At 40.6% G+C, this 19,249-nt stretch overlaps 1 protein-coding gene across 6 annotated transcripts in view; it reads right to left on the reverse strand.

Moving 5' to 3' along the window:
- Window positions 1-901: 901 nt before the first annotated feature.
- The window catches only part of Gab3 (GRB2 associated binding protein 3), a 107,439-nt gene continuing 89,091 nt past the window's right edge, over window positions 902-19,249 (reverse strand). For 2 of the 6 annotated variants that reach the window (XM_040744806.1, XM_040744805.1), the window contains exons 9-11: window positions 5,216-5,332; window positions 4,118-4,230; window positions 902-1,235 (exon numbers count right to left, since the gene is read on the reverse strand). In XM_040744806.1, the coding sequence (XP_040600740.1) occupies window positions 1,151-1,235; window positions 4,118-4,230; window positions 5,216-5,332 (315 nt within the window). In that variant the 3' untranslated portion in view covers window positions 902-1,150. Of the gene's footprint in view, window positions 1,236-4,110; window positions 4,231-5,215; window positions 5,333-19,249 lie in introns of all 6 variants that reach the window. The other 4 variants (XM_021223791.2, XM_005087524.4, XM_040744807.1 and 1 more) reach the window with 3 other exon arrangements.

The following is a 19,249-nucleotide window of genomic DNA, read 5'->3' on the forward strand; positions in this document are numbered from 1 at the left end:
GCACCAGGTATGCATATGGTACACTGACATATATGCAGACAAAACAACCATATGTATTAAATAATTAAAATATTTGAAAAAGCATTGGAAGGAAAGTCATCTTATTTGGAAGTCAATATTACCAATAGACTTCTTTAGATTTCATATAGGCCCTCAATCACTTATAGGCACCCATATATCAAGATCTGTTCCTAGATAACAAAGCTCTATCTTTAAGCCACATTGCCTATAGCCTCAATGAATTTCAGCAGGATATAAAAATATGGGCTACAGAGACTGAATAATATATCACCAAAGTCTGTCACATCATTTGGGGCAGGACCTAGGCCCTCCCCCATGTATCTAGGCTGAGAGAGTATACTGGAGACGATGTGGAGAAAGGGGAACACTTCTCCATTGCTGGTGGAAATGCAAACTTGTACAACCACTTTGGAAATCAATATTTTTAATTTTTCTTTGTTCTCTGTACATATGTGTGTGATTTTTATGTGTGAGCATGGGGAATCTGTTGTCTGTGACTCCCATCTCCCCTTCCTGGGATTATGGGCATTGGATACTGTGCCCAACTTTATATACGTTCTGAAGATTCCAACTCAGATCCACACACTTGCAAAACAAGTTCTTTGACCCACAGAGCCATCTTCACAGCCATGAATCTACTTTTTGATGAAGAAAAAAAGATGTCAATATTTGACTGAGTAGAAGAATTGTTTGTGACAGCCATCTACTCAACTATTTGCACTCAAGCAACATGGGTATGTCATTGCACCTGAGTACAATTAACTTTGTCATACTTGTAAACTATAATAAAGCCTTTACTCAAATACCCAGCTTTCCAAACATGTTCCTTATTTGCATCTAGTGCCTTCAATTAACATTAATAAGAGAAATTCAGTCACCATTCCTTCTTACAAAACTTTTATTAAAGCCAGAAATGAAATAGGAAAAGTGAAATAAAATTTTAAAATCAGTGTCATTGTAGGTACAGAGATGATATGAATGGGGGGCTAAGGAGATCATTAAGAAGAGGAATGTTTGTGGGCTTCTTCAGTTTGGACACTGAACTACAGGCCATGATAATTCAGCTGATTCCAGTTCTATTTTTGTGCCTTTATAGGCAGACTGTGTATGCCTCAGGCCTCCTTCTTCCCTAAGGAAAGCTTAACTCCTCACCGGTCCTGGATTTGCAGCTTTCCCAACTTGCAGGCTGAAGGCCTCCTATTCCCCACCCTGCACTGGGAATAAAATAAAAAGGAGATACAGAAAACAGTGAAATTAATAACAGCACTGTCTTATTAAATTGGTTCCTAGAGTTCTCAGGAAGGTTCCCACTACTAAGTGTACAGTTAAATCATGTGCATTTGACTCACAATGGCCTCTGTTATCATTCCTGTAGCAAACACCAGGCCCTAGGTTAGAAATATAGCCATCTCTTATATACACTGTCTCCACTAAAAAAACAAGATTTATGTGGCATCACTTTGTCTCAGTGGTACCTTTCTTAGGAGCATTTGCTGTTTCTAGTTTACAAATTCCTTGTACTTTGTTTCACTGTGCTTTTGCGCAACCATACTTCAGCAATTTTATCAAAGCAGGGCATAATTGTATACATCCTGGAAGTGATGTTATCTTTTACCTTGTAAAAGAGTACCTACTATTTTTTGTTTGCTTTTTTTTGTTTTTGTTGTTATTGTTGTTCTTTTTCCAGACAGGGTTTCTCTGTGGCTTTGGAGGCTGTCCTGAAACTAGTTCTTCTAGACCAGGCTGGTCTTGAACTCACAGAGATCCCCCTGCCTCTGCCTCCCGAGTGCTGGGATTAAAGGAATGCACCACCAGCACCCAGCTAGGGCACTCCTATTTTTAATATATCTGAAAGGGTTGTATTATTTATGTACTAATACTGAAAATACATTCTTAGAAATGCAAATTTGTATATTGAGAGATATTCCCTGCTGGCAACTTCAGCTGTAACCTCTGTCTTTATCCTTGTGTGGTTCTTGACCCTTAGGGTTATACTTTTTATGCACTAGTTTTTTTTCCAGGTAATCAAGGATCCAAACACAAATATCTCATACTTAGGGAATCTCTGTTCCTATCTATAGGCATTGACAGTTTGCAGCCCTGGATCCCTGCTTGGGATTTCTGTGATTGTTTATCAGTTACAAGGAGAAGAAGGAAACCCCTCATGGGCTCTGACCTGTGTGTTGTAGTTTGGAGCAGGATATGAGGTCCAAGTGTACTAAGGTCCTTGAACTTGTTTAAAGTACTTGACAATTTCACTATTTTCCACATTGTAAAAAAGAGATGTATTCACAACTTTCTGTTTTGAAAATTAAAATGATTTCTTGTGTGATATGAAAATATATTTTGTCATTTATTTTTGTTTGAGGCAGTGTGAAATGTTGACACCCGACGACAAAGTCTACAACTTCTCTGGCTACACTGATCCTCATAGAGCTGGCTGAATATTTGATCCACCTTCGTATATAAGACACAATAGCAAGGCTGAAGTGGCAGAGCTGGATCTGTTCATTTCTTAGTTCAGTTATATCTTCTATCTGTAAGTGTTCTGAAAGATCAGAAAGGAAATGAACTAACACTCCATTCCCAATTGAGACTTTTGTTTTGGGTTCCTCAGCCTCCAGAACCATAAAGGAAGTAGGCAAATTTTCAGTCTCTGGACTTAATCATTTCTCAAGTGGAGGAGAAAACCAGTCAGGAAACCAGTTGGGATGTAAAATAAATAAATAAATAATTTTCTGGCCATTTTTATCACTTAAAAGTTTTAGTCTTTCATAAAGAAACTAGCAACAATGTATGTCTTCCCTGAGGTGCTAAAAATTTCCCTGACAGCATCAATCAGCTCACAAAACAAAGAAAAATGTGATTGCATAGGAGACTATGTGGTCAAATATGGATTTCTGACTAGCCATAAGATACTGTAGCATCATACAGAGCCTCTTACTGAAAATGTTTCCCTTTCAAATACTAAAAGCACCTGTGCAGATTACCATGAAAAGGAGAAGTGATGGTTCATCTTATGTCTGCAGGTATTTCCTACACGTCACCAAGACTGACTCAATTGTTGTATTTCTTCAGACTTCTCAGAGGTGATATAAGGCAGAAGAATTAACACTGCAATTGACAGTCTGGACAACTATAAACCAGACACTGTGCCTCAATTCTGTGAATAATCTTAAGTAATATGTTCACTCTTCTATTTCTTGGTTTTCTTTTGAGCAATAGTGTCTGCTAGCTCTTTCTTTTAAAGTCTTTTAGAAGATAGGAGACAATACATACAAAAGCATGCTGGGCAAAGGGCAACAGTAACAGAATAGCAAACTGAAGCCATGTCTTCAGTGGTACTAGCGTCATCTAATATGTTCATCATGAAGCCTTTACTAAGGAGTTACACTTCAACTTTTGCCATTTCCTATTGTCTAGATAGATCTATTACCCATCACTGGAATTGTATCATCTTGGGGAATAGAAATGACTGACCTGATGAAATCTTTGGTATAAAGACTTTAGATGTACCTGCCACCATTGTTAGACTTGATTTCCTCAATTGTGTCTTCAGGGGTTGTGACAAGACCATCTCCAAGTCCCCTTTGCTAGGATAGTTTATTATTATGATCTAAGTCTAGGGAATAGGACAAAACTTCAGATGCTGACAGCAAATTAAGTCATTCTGTTGGTATCAATACTAGTTCCAACTTTTGCTGCTAATACTTCATTTGACAAAACATTAACAGAGTATTTGGAAAAACATTTTTGTACTCCTTTGTTGTTTTTCCTACTCTACCTGAATGAATTATATTTGTTTTACATCTGTATCTGTGGCTGTAGCATTCTTTTTCTCTAACTGTGGAATCAATGGCAAGCATCCCTGAGGCTGGAAAAATGAACCTCTGCCACAGGCTCTACCATTGGGAACTGGACTCCCTGAACTAAATGCATAAGCTCTTTTCTAAAGACTTTTGCCAATACTTCCCAAACCACACATTTACTGTTGGTTTTGCACTACACTGACCACTGGTGTATTTTTAATGGAAAAACTGCAAACATATTCCCAAGCTTCCCTGTTGCACACTTTTCCCAAGCCCACACCTCTCACACTTTGGATTGCCTCTCATCGGTCCACTCCTGCTTGGTGCTCTGGAGAGCTTGTGTCTTCTGCTCATCCACTTGGACATAGTCTACTCTCTGTTCTTCTGAAAGAAGAAGTTTCTGAAGGGGGAGAACAAAAAGGTTTTAATTTCATCTTAATTTAAATTTTTTTTGGAGGATTGCATTTGTTTCCTCTTCTCCCTACAGAAACTTGATACTGTATGTGTATTGTGTTTGTAAGCATCTCTTGAGTTGTTTGATTTGCTTATATCAACAGGGTACAATTGGAAGTGATGCATATTGACACTAAGTAGAAGCATCCTGGAATTCAGTCTCTCTTCTTTTACTCTGCCAAGAGCCCTAGATTGAAAACTGTCTGGAACACAAAAGCACTGGCCTATAAAGTCAAACTGACAAATGTGCCTTCTCTACTTGTTTCTCTCATTTATCTCACTCACTGATTTTTCTTCAATGCCAGAGCAGTGTTTGGGAATGCTAAGAGATACACAAATGAAATCATTCTATACATTCTGTTCAATAGGTTGCTTTTATCCACAACACAATAGCTGTCAAGTGAGTGATATCAATTAATAGCTAATATCACTTATTAATCACTCAGTCCTCACAGTCCTTGATGTAGGTGGCATTATTTATGATCTCTACTGTATAAAGGAGAATACTACCCAATGGAGTTGAAACTGCATTCAAGGTCATTCACTAAGATTCACTTCAGCGCAGAGCTCCTTTCACCATTCCTTAATAACTAGATAGGCTATCTATTACGTGTTCTCTAAACAAACCCTTCCTATGCCTCAAGAGCCTGTGTGTTCCTCACCCTCATCTCTGCCTATGGATCTTTTTCTATAACTTCTAGGGCCCCAAATTTGAAGAGCATGAATATTACATGTATCTATACACAGGCACCCAGAGAAAATATCCTAAAGGAAACATACTGGGATTTCATTCTTTCTGGATGTCAGGATTAAGGTTAATTTTAGCATTTTGACTATACACACGTGTACTTCTAAAATCTAAGGAGAGTACCCATGGTTTGATCATTAGAAAAACCTAAGCAAAAGTAAAATCACCTGGGAATAATTCCTACCTGCTGCACAGGGGCTGATGATGCTGAATTGAAGTCCAGGGCCAAATAATCCAGGCTGAATTTCTTTGTCCAAGTAAGAGCACTACTACTCATAGAATTGACTGTTCTGTATTCTTCCTAGGAACCAACATCACAAGACTGAGATCAGTAATGAATAGCTAGGGTACATTTGGGAAAGCAAGCTAGTTTGGGCTTCATCCCAGCAGCTGCTGCTAGATCATAAGAGGGTGCACATTGGAGTAAGAGTTGACATTTCAGCTGGGCATGGTGGCCCCTGCCTTTAACCCCAGCACTTGGGAGGCAGAGGCAGGTGAATTTCTGTGAGTTTGATGCAAGCCTGATCTACAGAGTGAGTTCCAGGACAGCCAGGGCTACAGAGAGAAAACCTGTCTTCAAACAAACAAACATAGTTGACATTTCATACACAGTACAGTAAGGAGTTAGAAGCACTTGTTGCCATGTCCAGATTTTTAATGTTGGTTCTGAGGATCTAAATTCAGATCCTATTGGCAGGTAGGTACTTCTAATCTGTTAATGTTCTTAATTAACATGATAGATATTCGTGGCTAATTATTTTAATAGCTCATCTTACTGAGTATTGGTAATGATCATTTTTAAAAGGTTTCTCCTAGCACTGTTGTAGAATATTAGTTGAAATGTATTACATTCAGTTATGCTGTGGAACATTTGTTTGAATGATGCAAAGATATGTTGCATTTGTTTAACTCTGTGAAGCTGTGTTACTTTGCCTGTCTAAAACACCTGACTGGGTTAATTAAGAGATGAATGGCCAATAGCAAGGCAGGAGAAAGGATAGGCAGGCCTGGCAGGCAGAGAGAATAAATAGGAGAAATGTGGGAATAAAGGATCGATGATAGAAGGGCAAGATCTAGAGAAGGAGGGATGATGCTTGGGGGAAGCCACCCAGACACAGAGTAAGAAGAAAAGTATATAGGAATTGTGTTCACAGCCATCGCCCAGCTGCTACTGCTCTCTAATGCCAGTGACGCCTTTCATTTGCCGAGATTGAAGAAGGCGGGTAAGGAGGTGCCCATACAATGGCTTGTACAAAGTGAACTGTTTGCAAATCCACTGGTGGTAAAGCACCCAGGAAACAACTGGCTACAAAACCTGCCTGCGAGAATGCGCTCTCTACTGGAGAGGTGAAGAAATCTCATGTTATAGGCCTGGTACTGTGACACTCATTAAATCAGATGCTATCAGAAATCTACTGAACTTCTGATTCAAAAGTTCCCCTTCTAACATCTGGTGCAAGAAATTGCTCAGCACTTCAAACATATCTGGACTTCCAGAGTGCAGCTAGTGGTGCTTTGCAGGAGGCAAGTGAGGCCTATCTGGTTGGTCTTTTTGAAGATACTAACCTGTGTGCTATCCATGCCAAACATGTAACAATTGTGCCAAAAGATATCCATACAGCTAGCACGCTGCATACGTGGAGAACATGCTTTAGACTCTGTTATGAGGGGAAACATTTCGTTCTCATTTCCCCCTCTTTTTCCTGTTATTAGTAGTTCTGAATGTTAACATTTTTTCCATGGGGTCAAAAGGTACCGAAGTATATGATTGTGAGTGGGGAAATAGGGGACAGAAATCAGGTATTGGCAATTTTTCCGTTTTCATTTGTGTGTGAATTTTTAATATAAATGCAAGATGTAAAGCATTAATGCAAGCAAAATGTTTTGGTGAACACATTTCAACAGTTCAACTTTATAACAATTATAAATGAACCTGTTAAAAATTTCTGGATAAAACCAGCGTTTGGAGTTTTAAAAATTAAGTAAATTTCACTGCTTTCCCTCCTTGAGGTCTCTTGACCTGGGGACTGGGTGCAGGTGGACCTGCCCAGGCAGACCAAACCATCCAGAGTCTTCCAACATTGTAGTGCTAGTTCTGCCTACACCACGGGAAGAGGTGACCGTGGATCTGTCTCAAGCCAGCCTTCTGCTTGCCCTACTTGGGGTCTCCTGGCCTGAGGACTGCAATCAGGTGCACCCGCCTGGCAGACCAAGTCATCCAGAGTCTGCCGACATCACAGTGCTAGTCCCACCTCCACCCATCAGGAGAGGGAGTGTCTCAGATCCTCCTGCACCCACCAGGAGAGCCATCAGAGTATTGGACCTGCTTGCACCCACCAGAAGAGAACCTTGGATCTGTACCCACCAGAAAAGGAAGAGACCCAACCTGCACCCACTGGAAGAAGAGATGGGAAGACAACAGTATAAGAACACATTCAAACCCTGTCTCAAAAAAACAAAAAACAAAAATAACAAAAACAAAACACACACACATTCAACAACAGAAAGAACAATGTGACACCACCAGAGTCTAGGGACTCTACACCAGCAATATCTTTGCATCCCATCACATATGAAACAGAAGAGTATGACCTTAAAAACAACTTTATGAAGATGATAGAGACCCTCACAGAGGAAATGAGAGAATCCCTTAAGGAAACGGAGAAAAAACAAACAAAACATTCAAAAAATGGAGGAAAAGACAACACAAAAAAATGCAAGAAATAAACAAACCTCTTAAAGAAGGCAAGGAAAGCCAAGAAAAGAACAATTAAACAAGTGAGGGAAACAATTCAAACAGTTCAAGGCTTGAAAGATGAGATAGCGGCAATGAAAAACACAGTCTGAGGTTGGTGGGAGGGCATGGGAGGAGGGGAGGAAAAGGAAGAGGGACCTAGGATTGACATGTGAAGCGACCTTGTTTCTAATTTAAATTTAAATTTAAAAATAAAAATTAAAAAAACACAGTCTGAGGGAATGCTGGAAATAGAAAAGGTGAGTAAATGATCAGGTACTACAGATGCAAGCATACTCAACAGAATACAAGAGATGAAAAAGAAAATTTCAGGCATTGAAGATACACTAGGAGAAATAGATTCATTGATCAAAGAAAATATTAAGTCCAACAAATCCCTAACACAAAATATCCAGGAAATATGGGACACTGTGAAAAGCCCAAACCTAAGAATAATAGGTATAGAAGAAGGTGAAGAAAACCAACTCAAAGTTTCAGAAAACGCTGTTCCGGCGGCGGCGGGATCAGGTACAACAGGCCCTGCTTCTGGCCTGTGTTCCAGTGCCTGGGGATTGCCTGGGAACTATACAGTGCTTCCAATCTCGGCGGAAGCCAAACACCCCAGACTCCAGGACTTCTCTCCCACCAACGAGACCAGGAAACCAGAGGAGCCAGGGAGAGCAGGGGAGCAGCTGTTCCGGTGGCAGGATCAGGTACAACAGGCCCTATTTCTGGGCCTATGTTCCAGCGCCTGGGGATCGCCTGGGAACTGCACAGACCTTCCAATCCCGGCAGGAGCCAAACACCCCAGACAACAGGACTTCTCTCACACCAACGAGACCAGGAAACCAGAGGAGCCAGGGAGACCAGGGGATCAGCTGTTCCCACGGGATCAGGTACAACAGGATCCACCAAAGGGTCCAGGGGACCAGGTGGGAGGCTAAGTGCTCCAGATTCCTGTTCTTCTTATCCACCCATGGGACCAGAACGAGGACAAGGAATAGAAGAACCACCAGATTATTGGACTTGCTAGCAACCACCAAAAGGGAACTCTGGTCCCCTAACCACCAGACCAGTAAGGGGCTCTTTCTGCACCCACTAGAAGAAGAGATGGGAAAGAGACAATACAAAAACACACTCAGCAACAGAAAAACAAATATGACACCGCCAGAGTCTAGAGACTCCACACCAGCAAGACTCCAACATTCCAATGAAAATGAAGCAGAAGAGAATGACCTTAAAATCACTTTCATGAGAATGATAGAGGCCCTAAAAGAAAATGATAGAGGCCCTAAAAGAGGATATAGGAAAATCCCACAAAGAAATGGAAGAAAAAACAAACAAAAAATGCAAGAAATGGAAGAAAAAACAAACCAAAAAAGGCAGGAAATGGAAGAAGAAACGAAGCAAAACATGCAAGAAATGGAAGAAAAAACAAAGCAAAAAATGGAAGAAAAAACAAACCATAAAAGGCAGGAAATGGAAGAAGAAACAAAGCAAAAAATGCAAGAAATGGACGAAAACGCAAACCAAAAAATGCAAGAAATGGAAGAAAGAACAAACCAAAAAATTCATAAAAGGCAACAAATGGACAAAAAGATAAATCAAAAATTGCAAGAAGCAATGGAAACACTGCAAGGGTTGAAAACTGAAATAGAGACAATAAAAAAAACACAATCTGAAGAAAGGCAGGAAACAGAAAAGCTGGGCAAACAGTCAGGTATTACCGATACAAGCGTTACCAACAGAATAGAAGAGAGGGAAGAGAGAATCTCAAGTGTTGAAGATACACTAGGAGAAATGGATTCATCAACCAAAGAAAACCTTAAGTCCAACAAATCCTTAACACAAAACATCCAGGAAATATGGGACACCATGAAAAGAACAAACCTAAGAATAATAGGTATAGAAGAAGGAGAATAAAACCACCTCAAAGGGGCAGACGGCATATTCAACAAAATCATAGAAGAAAACGTTCCCAACCTTAAGAAAGACATGCCAATGAAGGTACAAGAAGCTTACAGAACACCAAATAGAATGGAACACAAAAAATGTCCCCTCGCCACATAATAATCAAGACCCCAAACATACAGAATAAAGAAAGAATATTAAGAGCAGCTAAGGAAAAAGGTCAAGTAACATATAAAGGCAGACCTATCAGAATTACACCTGACTTCTCCATGGAAACTCTGAAAGCCTGAAGGTCCTGGATAGATATTCTACCAACACTAAGACACCATGAATGCCAGCCCAGACTACTATACCCGGCAAAGCTCTCAATCACTATAGACAGAGAAAACAAGATATTCCATGACAAAACTAGATTCAAGCAATACGTATCCACTAACCCAGCCCTACAGAAAATTTTGGAAGGAAAACTCCAACCCAAGGAAGTTAACTACAACCAGAAAAACATAAGCATTAGAGAATCCCTTTCTACCAACAGCCAAAAGAACAAAGGGGTGAAATTCCACACATAATTCCACCAACAACAACCATTGCAAATCGAAGAAGGATGAGCAATCAATGGTCATTAATATCCCTCAGCATTAATGGCCTTAACTCACCCATAAAAAGACACAGGCTAGCAGAATGGATTCGAAGACAGAACCCTTCCTTCTGCTGCATACAAGAAACACACCTTCCCTCTCAAAGACAGACATTACCTGAGAGTTAAAGGTTGGGAAAATTTTTTCCAATCAAATGGACCCAAGAAACAAGCAGGGGTAGCAATCCTAATATCTAACAATCTAGACTTTAAAATAAAATCAATCAAAAGAGATGAAGGAGGTCATTACATACTCATCACAGGTGAAATCCACTAAGATGAAGAATCTATCCTGAACATCTATGCCCCAAATACAAAGGCATCCACATTCGTAAAAGAAACATTACTAAAACTTAAATCACATATAAAGCCACACAAACTTATAGTGGGAGATTTCAACACACCAATCTCACCACTAGACAGGAATACCAGACAGAAACTCAACAAAGAAGCAAAGGGTCTAATAGAAGTAATGACACAAATGGGATTAACAGACATCTATAGAACATTTCATCCACAAAGAAAAGAATATACCTTCTTCTCACCACCACATGGAACATTCTTAGAAATCCACCACATACTTGGCAACATATCAAACCTCAGCAGCTACAAAAAAATGGAATAACTCCATGCATCTTATCAGACCACCATGCTTTCAAATTAGAATTCAACAACACAAATTGCAGAAAACCTACAAACTCAAGGAAATTGAATAATGCACAACTGCACCATTCCTGGGTCAAAGAAGAAATTAAAGACTTCCTAGAATTCAATGAGAATGAAGACACAACATACCCAAACCTATGGGACACTTTGAAAGCAGTATTACGGGGGGAAGTTCATAGCACTAAGTGCCCACATGAAGAAACTGGAGAATAGTTGTACTAGAGAATTAACAGCACAGCTGAAAGCTATAGAACACAAAGAAGCAAAATCCCCCCAGGAGGAATAGACGCCAGGAAATAATCAAATTGAGGGCTGAAATCAATAAAGTAGAAACTAGGAAAACAATACAAAGAATCAATGCAACGAAGAGTTGGTTCTTTGAGAAAATCAACAAGCTAGACCAACCTTTGTTCAAACTTACCAAACAGCAGAGAGTGAACATGCAAATTAACAAAATCAGAAATGAAAAGGGGGATATAACAACAGACTCTGAGGAAATCCAGAGAATCATTAGGTCATACTTTGAAAACCTGTACTCCACAAAATTCGAAAATTTAAAGGAAATGGATGACTTCCTGGATAGCTATCACTTGCCAAAACTAAATCAAGAACAGATAAGCAATTTAAATAGACCTATAACCCCTATGGAAATAGAAGCAGTCATCAAAAGTCTCCCAACCAAAAAAAGCCCAGGTCCAGATTGCCTCAGTGCAGAATTCTACCAGAAATTCAAATAACAGTTAATACCAATTCTTCTCAAAGTATTCCACACAATAGAAGCAGAAGGGTCGTTGCCAAACACTTTCTATGAGGCTTCAATAACCTTGATCCCCAAGCCACACAAAGACACAACTAAGAAAGAGAACTTCAGACCAATATCCCTCATGAACATTGATGCAAAAATACTCAATAAAATACAGGCAAATCAGATCCAAGAACACATCAAAACAATCATTCACCCTGATCCAGTAGGTTTCATCCCAGGGATGCAGGGATGGTTCAACATATGAAAATCCATCAGTGTAATCCACCATATAAACAAGCTGAAAAACAAAAATCACATGATCATCTCACTAGATGCTGAAAAAGCCTTTGACAAAATCCAACACCCTTTCATGATAAAGGTCTTGGTGAGATCTTGGATAACAGGGACATACTTAAACATAATAAAAGCTATATACAGTAAACCAACAGCCAACATCAAACTAAATGGACAGAAACTCAACGCAATTCCTCTAAAATCAGGAACAAAACAAGGCTGTCCACTCTCTCCATACCTTTTCAACATGGTACTTGAAGTTCTAGCCAGAGCCATATGACAACAAAGGGGGATCAAGGAGATACAAACTGGGAAGGCAGAGGTCAAACTTTCACTGTTTGCAGATGATATGATAGTTTACATAAGTGACCTGAAAACTTCTACCAGGGAACTCCTACAACTGATAAACACCTTCACCAAATTGGCAGGATACTAGATTAACTCAAAAAATTAGTAGCCTTACTATATACAGATGATAAAAGGGCTGAGAAAGAAATCAGAGAAACATCACCCTTTTTATCATTTTTTATTTTAATTTTAAATAGCTTGTTTTACATGTCAATCCCAGTTCCCTCTCCCTCCCCTCCTCCCGCACTCCCCTTCCCCCCCTCCCTCCCACCCTATTGCCAAATCCTTCCACATAGGGGATATCTAGAGTCTGTCATTTTACTCTTGGTAGGGTCAAGGCACTCCCCTAAGAGTCCAGGCTGAGAGAGCATCTCTCTTTGTGCTATAGGCACATGAAGACAGTTTGTATACCAGGGATAGACACTGATCCACAGCTCAGGGCCCCATAGGTTGCCCAGGCCTTCTCACTGACACTCACATTTGGGGGGTCCAGATCAGTCCCATGCTGGCCTCCCCACTGTCGGTCTGGGGTCCAAGAGCACTCCCCTGTTCAGATCAGCTGTCTCTGCTGGTTTTGCCAGCCCATTCTTTGCCAATTTGCTCATCACTCCTCTCTCTCTGTCACTGGGTTCCTTGGGTTCAGTTCAGTGCTTAGTTGTGTGTTTGCCTCTGCTTCCATCAGTCACAGGATGAAGGCTCCCGGGTGGTTATAGACATCAAGTTCATTATCAGGAATGGGCATTCGAGGTGGTCCCTCCACTATTGCTTAGCTTGCCAATTGATGTATTGCCACAAACAACATAAAATACCTTGGGGTAACGCTAACCAAACAAGTGAAAGACCTGTATCGCAAGAACTTTGAGTCTTTAAAGAAAGAAATTAAAGAAGCCCTCAGAAAATGGAAAGATCTCCCATGCTCTTGGATAGGTAGGATCAATGTAGTAAAAATGGCAATCCTGCCAAAAGCAATCTACAGATTCAATGCAATCCCCACTAAAATCCCAACACAATTCTTCACAGACCTTGAAAGAACAATAATCAATTTTGTATGGAAAAACAAAAGACCCACGATAGCCAAAACAACCCTGTTCAACAAGGCAATGTCCGGAGGCATCACCATCCCTGACCTCAAGCCCTATTATAGAGCTATAGTCCTGAAAACAGCTTGGTATTGGCACAAAAATAGACAGGTAGACCCATAGAATCTAATTGAAAACCCGGATACTAACCCACACACTATGAACATCTGACCTTTGACAAAGAAGCTAAAAATATACAATGGAAAAAAGAAAGCATCTTCAACAAATGGTGCTGGCATAACTGGAGGCTGGCATGTAGAAGAATGCGGATCGATCCATGTCTATCACCATGCACAAAACTTAAATCCAAATGGATCAAAGACCTCAACATAAATCCAGCCAGAAGAGAAAGTGGGTGGTACCCTTGAACGAATTGGTACAGGAGACAGCTTCCTGAGCATAACACCTAGCACAGACAATGAGATCAACAATTAATAAATGAGACCTCCTGAAACTGAGAAGCTTCTGTAAGGCAAAGGACACAGTCAGCAAGACAAAAAGGCAGCCCACAGAATGGGAAAAGATATTCACTAACCCCACATCTGACAGAGGGCTGATTTCCAAAATATACAAAGAACTCAAGAAGCAAGTCTCCAAAACACCAAAGGACCCTATTAAAAAGTGGGCTGCAGAACTAAATAGAGAGTTTTCAATAGAGGAGTCTAAAATGGCTGAGAGGCACTTGAGAAAGTGCTCAACATCCTTAGCCATCCGGGAAATGCAAATCAAAACAATTCTGAGATACCATCTCACTCCTGTCAGAATGGCTAAAATCAAAAACACCAACAATTTATGCTGGAGAGGATGTGGTGAAAGGGGGACACTCCTCCATTGCTGGTGGGAGTGCCAACTTGTTCAGCCACTTTGGAAATCAGTATGGAGATTCCTCAGAAAAAAAATGGGAATAAACCTACCACAAGACCCAGCAATTCCACTCTTAGGCATATATCCAATAGATGCCCATTCATACAACAAGGATGTCTGTTCCACTCTGTTCATAGCCGCATTATTTGTAATAGCCAGAACTTGGAAGCAACCTAGATGCCCCTCAACCGAAGAGTGGATAGAGAAAATGTGGTATATTTACACAATGGAGTACTATTCAGCAGAAAAAAAATGGAATCCTGAGATTTGCAGGCAGATGGATGACACTAGAAGAAACCATCCTGAGTGAGGTAACACAGTCACAAAAAGAGAAACATGGCATGTACTCTCTCATATATGGATTTTAGACATAGATCTGGGGAGTGCCAGAATACAATTCCATGACCAGAGAGTCTTGGAAACAGAAACTTCATTTAGTGGCTGATGGAAGAAGAGGCAGACTCCCATGGCTAAGCACTGAGCTGAACTCAAGAAAGCCAGTAACAGAGAGGGAGGACTGATGACCAAAGGGATTAAGACTGGACTGGTTTAACCCCCAGAAACAGCTGACCTGACAAAGGTTAACTCTTGAAGCCCAGGCATCAGCCTGGGAATCCAGCATGGGACTGATCAAGACCCCCTGAATGGGGGTGTCAGTGAGGAGGCCTATGTAATCTACTGAGCCTTGGGCAGTAGATTAGTATTCATCCTGAGTATATACATGGACTTTGGACTCCCATCCAACAATGTGAGATACACTCTCACCCTGAACTCTTGGGGGAGGGTCTAGGTCCTGCCCTGGATGAAATGACAGACTATGCACACCCCCATGGAGGGCCTCACCCTCCCTGGGGAAATGAGGGGTTAATGGGGGGTTGGGGGGAGGGCACGGGAGGAGGTGAGGTAAAGGGTGAGGGATCTGGAACTGACTTGTGAAGCAACCTTTTTTCTAATCTAAATGTAAACTTAAGAATAAATAATAAAAAAGAAAAAAATTCCAAGCCAAAAAAAAAAGACAAACTTGGTATGTACTCACTCATTTATGGATATTAGATATAGAGCAAAGGATTACCAGTCTACAATCCACACCTCCAGAGAAGCTAGGAGACAAGGAGGACCCTAAGAGAGACATACAGGGTCCCCTGGAGAAGGTGGAAATCGACAAGACCTCCTGAGCAAATTGGGGGTGGGGTGGGAGGGGAGATGTTGGGTCCTAGTCCCCACAGACCTCTGTACATTGCTTGTCAACTGATAACCACAGGTGCATCCTATTCGCTAGTCTGGCTTACAGCCCCTTCCTTGCCCACCTGACAACAATATCTAGCATGAGGAAAACACGAGATCTTATCCCTGTGGTTTCTCCACTGTGCTGTAAGTCTGTATCTAAGTCTTCTCTCTCCTTACAGCAGACACACAGGCAGACACACATTCTCCTGGTAATAAAGGCAGCAGACACATTCTCTTATCACAAACAGCTGGATGCCTTGTCTTTTACTTCCTGATATCTCGGACTTGTTAGTGGCATGGATGTCACAGTGAGAGGGAGTTAGAAAATAGATAAGTGGAGAAGAGGAAGGGAGAGGAGGACAGGAAGGAGCAGGAAGGTTGAGTCAGGGGAAGATTAGAGAGCAAGAAAAGAGATACCCTAATAGAGGGAGCCATTATAGGTTTAAAGAGAAATCTAACACTAGGGAAATGTCCAGGGATCCACAAGAATGACCCCAAATAACAATCTAAGCAATAGTGGAGAGGCTACCTTAAATGCCCTTCCCTGATAATGAGATTGATGACTACCTTATATGTCATCCTACAGCCTTCATCCAGTAGCTGATGGAAGCAGCTAAACAATGAGAGGAACTCCTGGAATCCAGTTGTAGAGACGGAGGAGTGATGAGCAAAGGGGTCAAGACCAGGCTGGAGAAACCCACAGAAACAGCTGACCTGAACAAGGGGAGCTCATGGTCCCCAGACTGACAGCTGGGAAACCAGCATAGGACCGAACCAGGCCCCTGAACATGGGTGTCAGTTAGGAGGGCAAAGCAGTCTATGGGGCCTCTAGTAGTGGATCAGTATTAATCCCTAGTACATGAATGGACTTTGAGAGCCAACTCCCCATAGAGGGATACTCTTTCAGCCTAGACACATGGATAGGGCCTAGGCCCTGCCCCAAATGATTTGACAGACTTTGAAGAGTCCCCATGGAAAGCCTTACCCTCCCTGGGGAGCAGAAGGGGGATGGGATAGGAGGTTGGTGGAGGGCGTGGGAGGATGGGAGGGCGAAGGAACTGGGATTGATATGTAAAATAAGATTGTTTGTAATTTAAATAAAAAATAAGTAAATTTTTATTGACAGTAACTATATTGTGTTTGTAGCATTTTTATCATACAGTTTTCTGAGTTGTCCTACATGCAAGTACAGTTTTTAATGTTGTCTGTGTTCTGTGCTATTAAAATACATTAAACTATTTCAAAAATGAAAGGTATATAGAATAGAGAAAGATAAAAGCCCAGAGGCAAAAGATAGACAGGACAAATTAAGAAAAGCTGGCTAGAGCCAGGTATTCATAAAAAAAGAATAAGCTTACATGTGATTTATTTGGAAACTAGGTGGTAACCCCCCCAAAGGCCCAAAAGAGTAAAGAGTAAATAACCCAAGCAACAACATAGCAGTTTTTATTTCCTCCCATCTGTTTAGACCCATCTTTCATACCATAGCTTTCTCAAATGTCACTCATATTTAAAAATCAATGGTCAAACAAAGAGTGGTAGCATACATCTTTAATCCCAGCACTAGGGAGGCAAAGACAAGTGGAACTGTGAGAATTTAAGACCAGTCTGGTCTACATAGAGAGTTCAAGGCCAGTCAGAGCTACCTGGTAAGACACTGTCTCAAAACCAAACCAAAACAACAACACAAAAACATAAACCAATCAATTGCCAATAGAAGCAAATGGTCAAAAGACTAACATGGGGCTAGAAAGATGGCTAAAGAATTAAAAGTATGTACTGCTCTTCCAGAGAGAAAAGTCAGATTATGAATCTGATGCCTGTGGCCTTCAAAAGACCCACAATCATGAGCATATACCTACCCCAAACATACACACACAGAAAAAGACAGATAGACAGACAGACAGACAGACAGACACACACACACACACACACACACACACACACACTTTAAGTCTATTTTTAAAGGAATAAAAAAGCTTTGCATGTGTGAGTGAGATTTGTAAGCCCTGGAATTTACTGAATGGGGTCTTACTCACTAGTTTTCATGGGTAACACCTAATATCAGGACATCTTGGGTTGCTGAAATAGCCTAGAGAACTATCATCTTCCAACTTCCAGAACTAGTTGTAAAAGGTCTGGTTTTCAATCAGACCTGGAAAAGAGAAGGCAGAGAAAGGGCTGGGAATTGTTCTCAAACCCATTTGCTCATCTTGTTTTTAGTGTTGTGTCAAAACACGGAGGGAAGGACAGACAACAAAGAGTAATAGAGGAGTGAGTACAGTCAAAGTATATTATATGCATATGTAGAAATGTCGTAATAAAACTCCTTTGTACAATCAATACACATTAATAACATCTCTCAACATAATATTTAGAAACTAGCTTTCCCTTTTCCAATACTATCACTTGGATGGATGAGCTGGCAAATCTGGCATGGTAGGTGGCTCATAATGCAGAGCCTTCCATGCTGGGGAACAAAGCAGGGAAGTATAATTGCCCTGGTCCTGGTGAGAACCCAAAGGAGTTGTGCAGGGGTTTAAAGGCCCAAGACCGCTGAGGACAGTTGCCTAACCCAGATCATTCTCATCTGTCTTCTTTTCCCCCCACCTACCTTTATGTACTTTCCTGGTATAAGATGCCTAGCTTTAATAACTAATACATATAGCTGACCGGTGGTGGTACACACCTTTTATCCCAGCACTCAGGAGGCAGGGGCAGGTGGATCTCTGTGAGTTTTAGACTGTATATGTATTAAAAGCACTTTGCAAAATGAAAGACATATACAGAAGAATTAATATTATATGCTTCCATTTTTAAAACATGCATTTATTTATTTGTGTGTGCACATACATGCCACAGCAGGCATGTGGAGGTGAGAAGATAACTTGTAGGTGTTGATTGTCTCAATAGTGGAAGAGGACTCAGATCATAACAGTTGTCAGGCCAGTATCTTTATTTGTTGAGCCATCTTAACAGCTCTAGTCTCACTTTTATGAGAGACCTAGAATATAAAGATATAAAATAGAACAGAAGTTACCAGAGGCTTGGGTAAAGGGAAAGGGGAATGAGTGTTTAATGGCCACAGAGTTGTGCTTGAGATGGTAAAAATAGTCGGTAAATGAACAGCGGTAATGTGTATGTAGCATTGTTAATCATATACCTAAAATGGTTAAAACAGTAAATTTTGTGCTATGTATATCTTACTACAGTAAAATGTTTATTAAATACTATAAAATATTTATAACTGTTCTACTTGCCCCCAGATTTGAAAGAGTCCAAATGTCCCTCAAAGGATGAGTGGGTAAACAAAATGTGGAACATTCACATAAGGGAATGCTACTCAGCAATAAAACAGAAAGAAGTAGTGACACATGTATCAGTTCAGATGAATTTCAGATAACATTCTGAATAAATTAGGCCAGACTCAAAAATATTGTATGAGTCTCTCTATGTAATGTTCTTGACAAGTCAAAATAATAGTTATGAAGAATGTATCAGTTGCTACCAGGAGTTAGGAGTGGCAGTACGGCATAAAGAGTATAAAGAGACAGAATGAGTGAGTATTTGGGGTTGATGGCTGTGTTCAGTATCCTGATTATCATAAAATTTACACAATTTTCTCTCTCCTTGTTTTCTTTCTTTCCTTACTTCCTTCCTTCCTCACTCCCTCCTTCCTTCCTTTGTATCAGTTTATCTAAATTCACCTATCT

The sequence above is a fragment of the Mesocricetus auratus genome, unplaced genomic scaffold, assembly GCF_017639785.1.
Source record: "Mesocricetus auratus isolate SY011 unplaced genomic scaffold, BCM_Maur_2.0 Super-Scaffold_100003, whole genome shotgun sequence".
Classification (NCBI taxonomy): domain Eukaryota; kingdom Metazoa; phylum Chordata; class Mammalia; order Rodentia; family Cricetidae; genus Mesocricetus; species Mesocricetus auratus.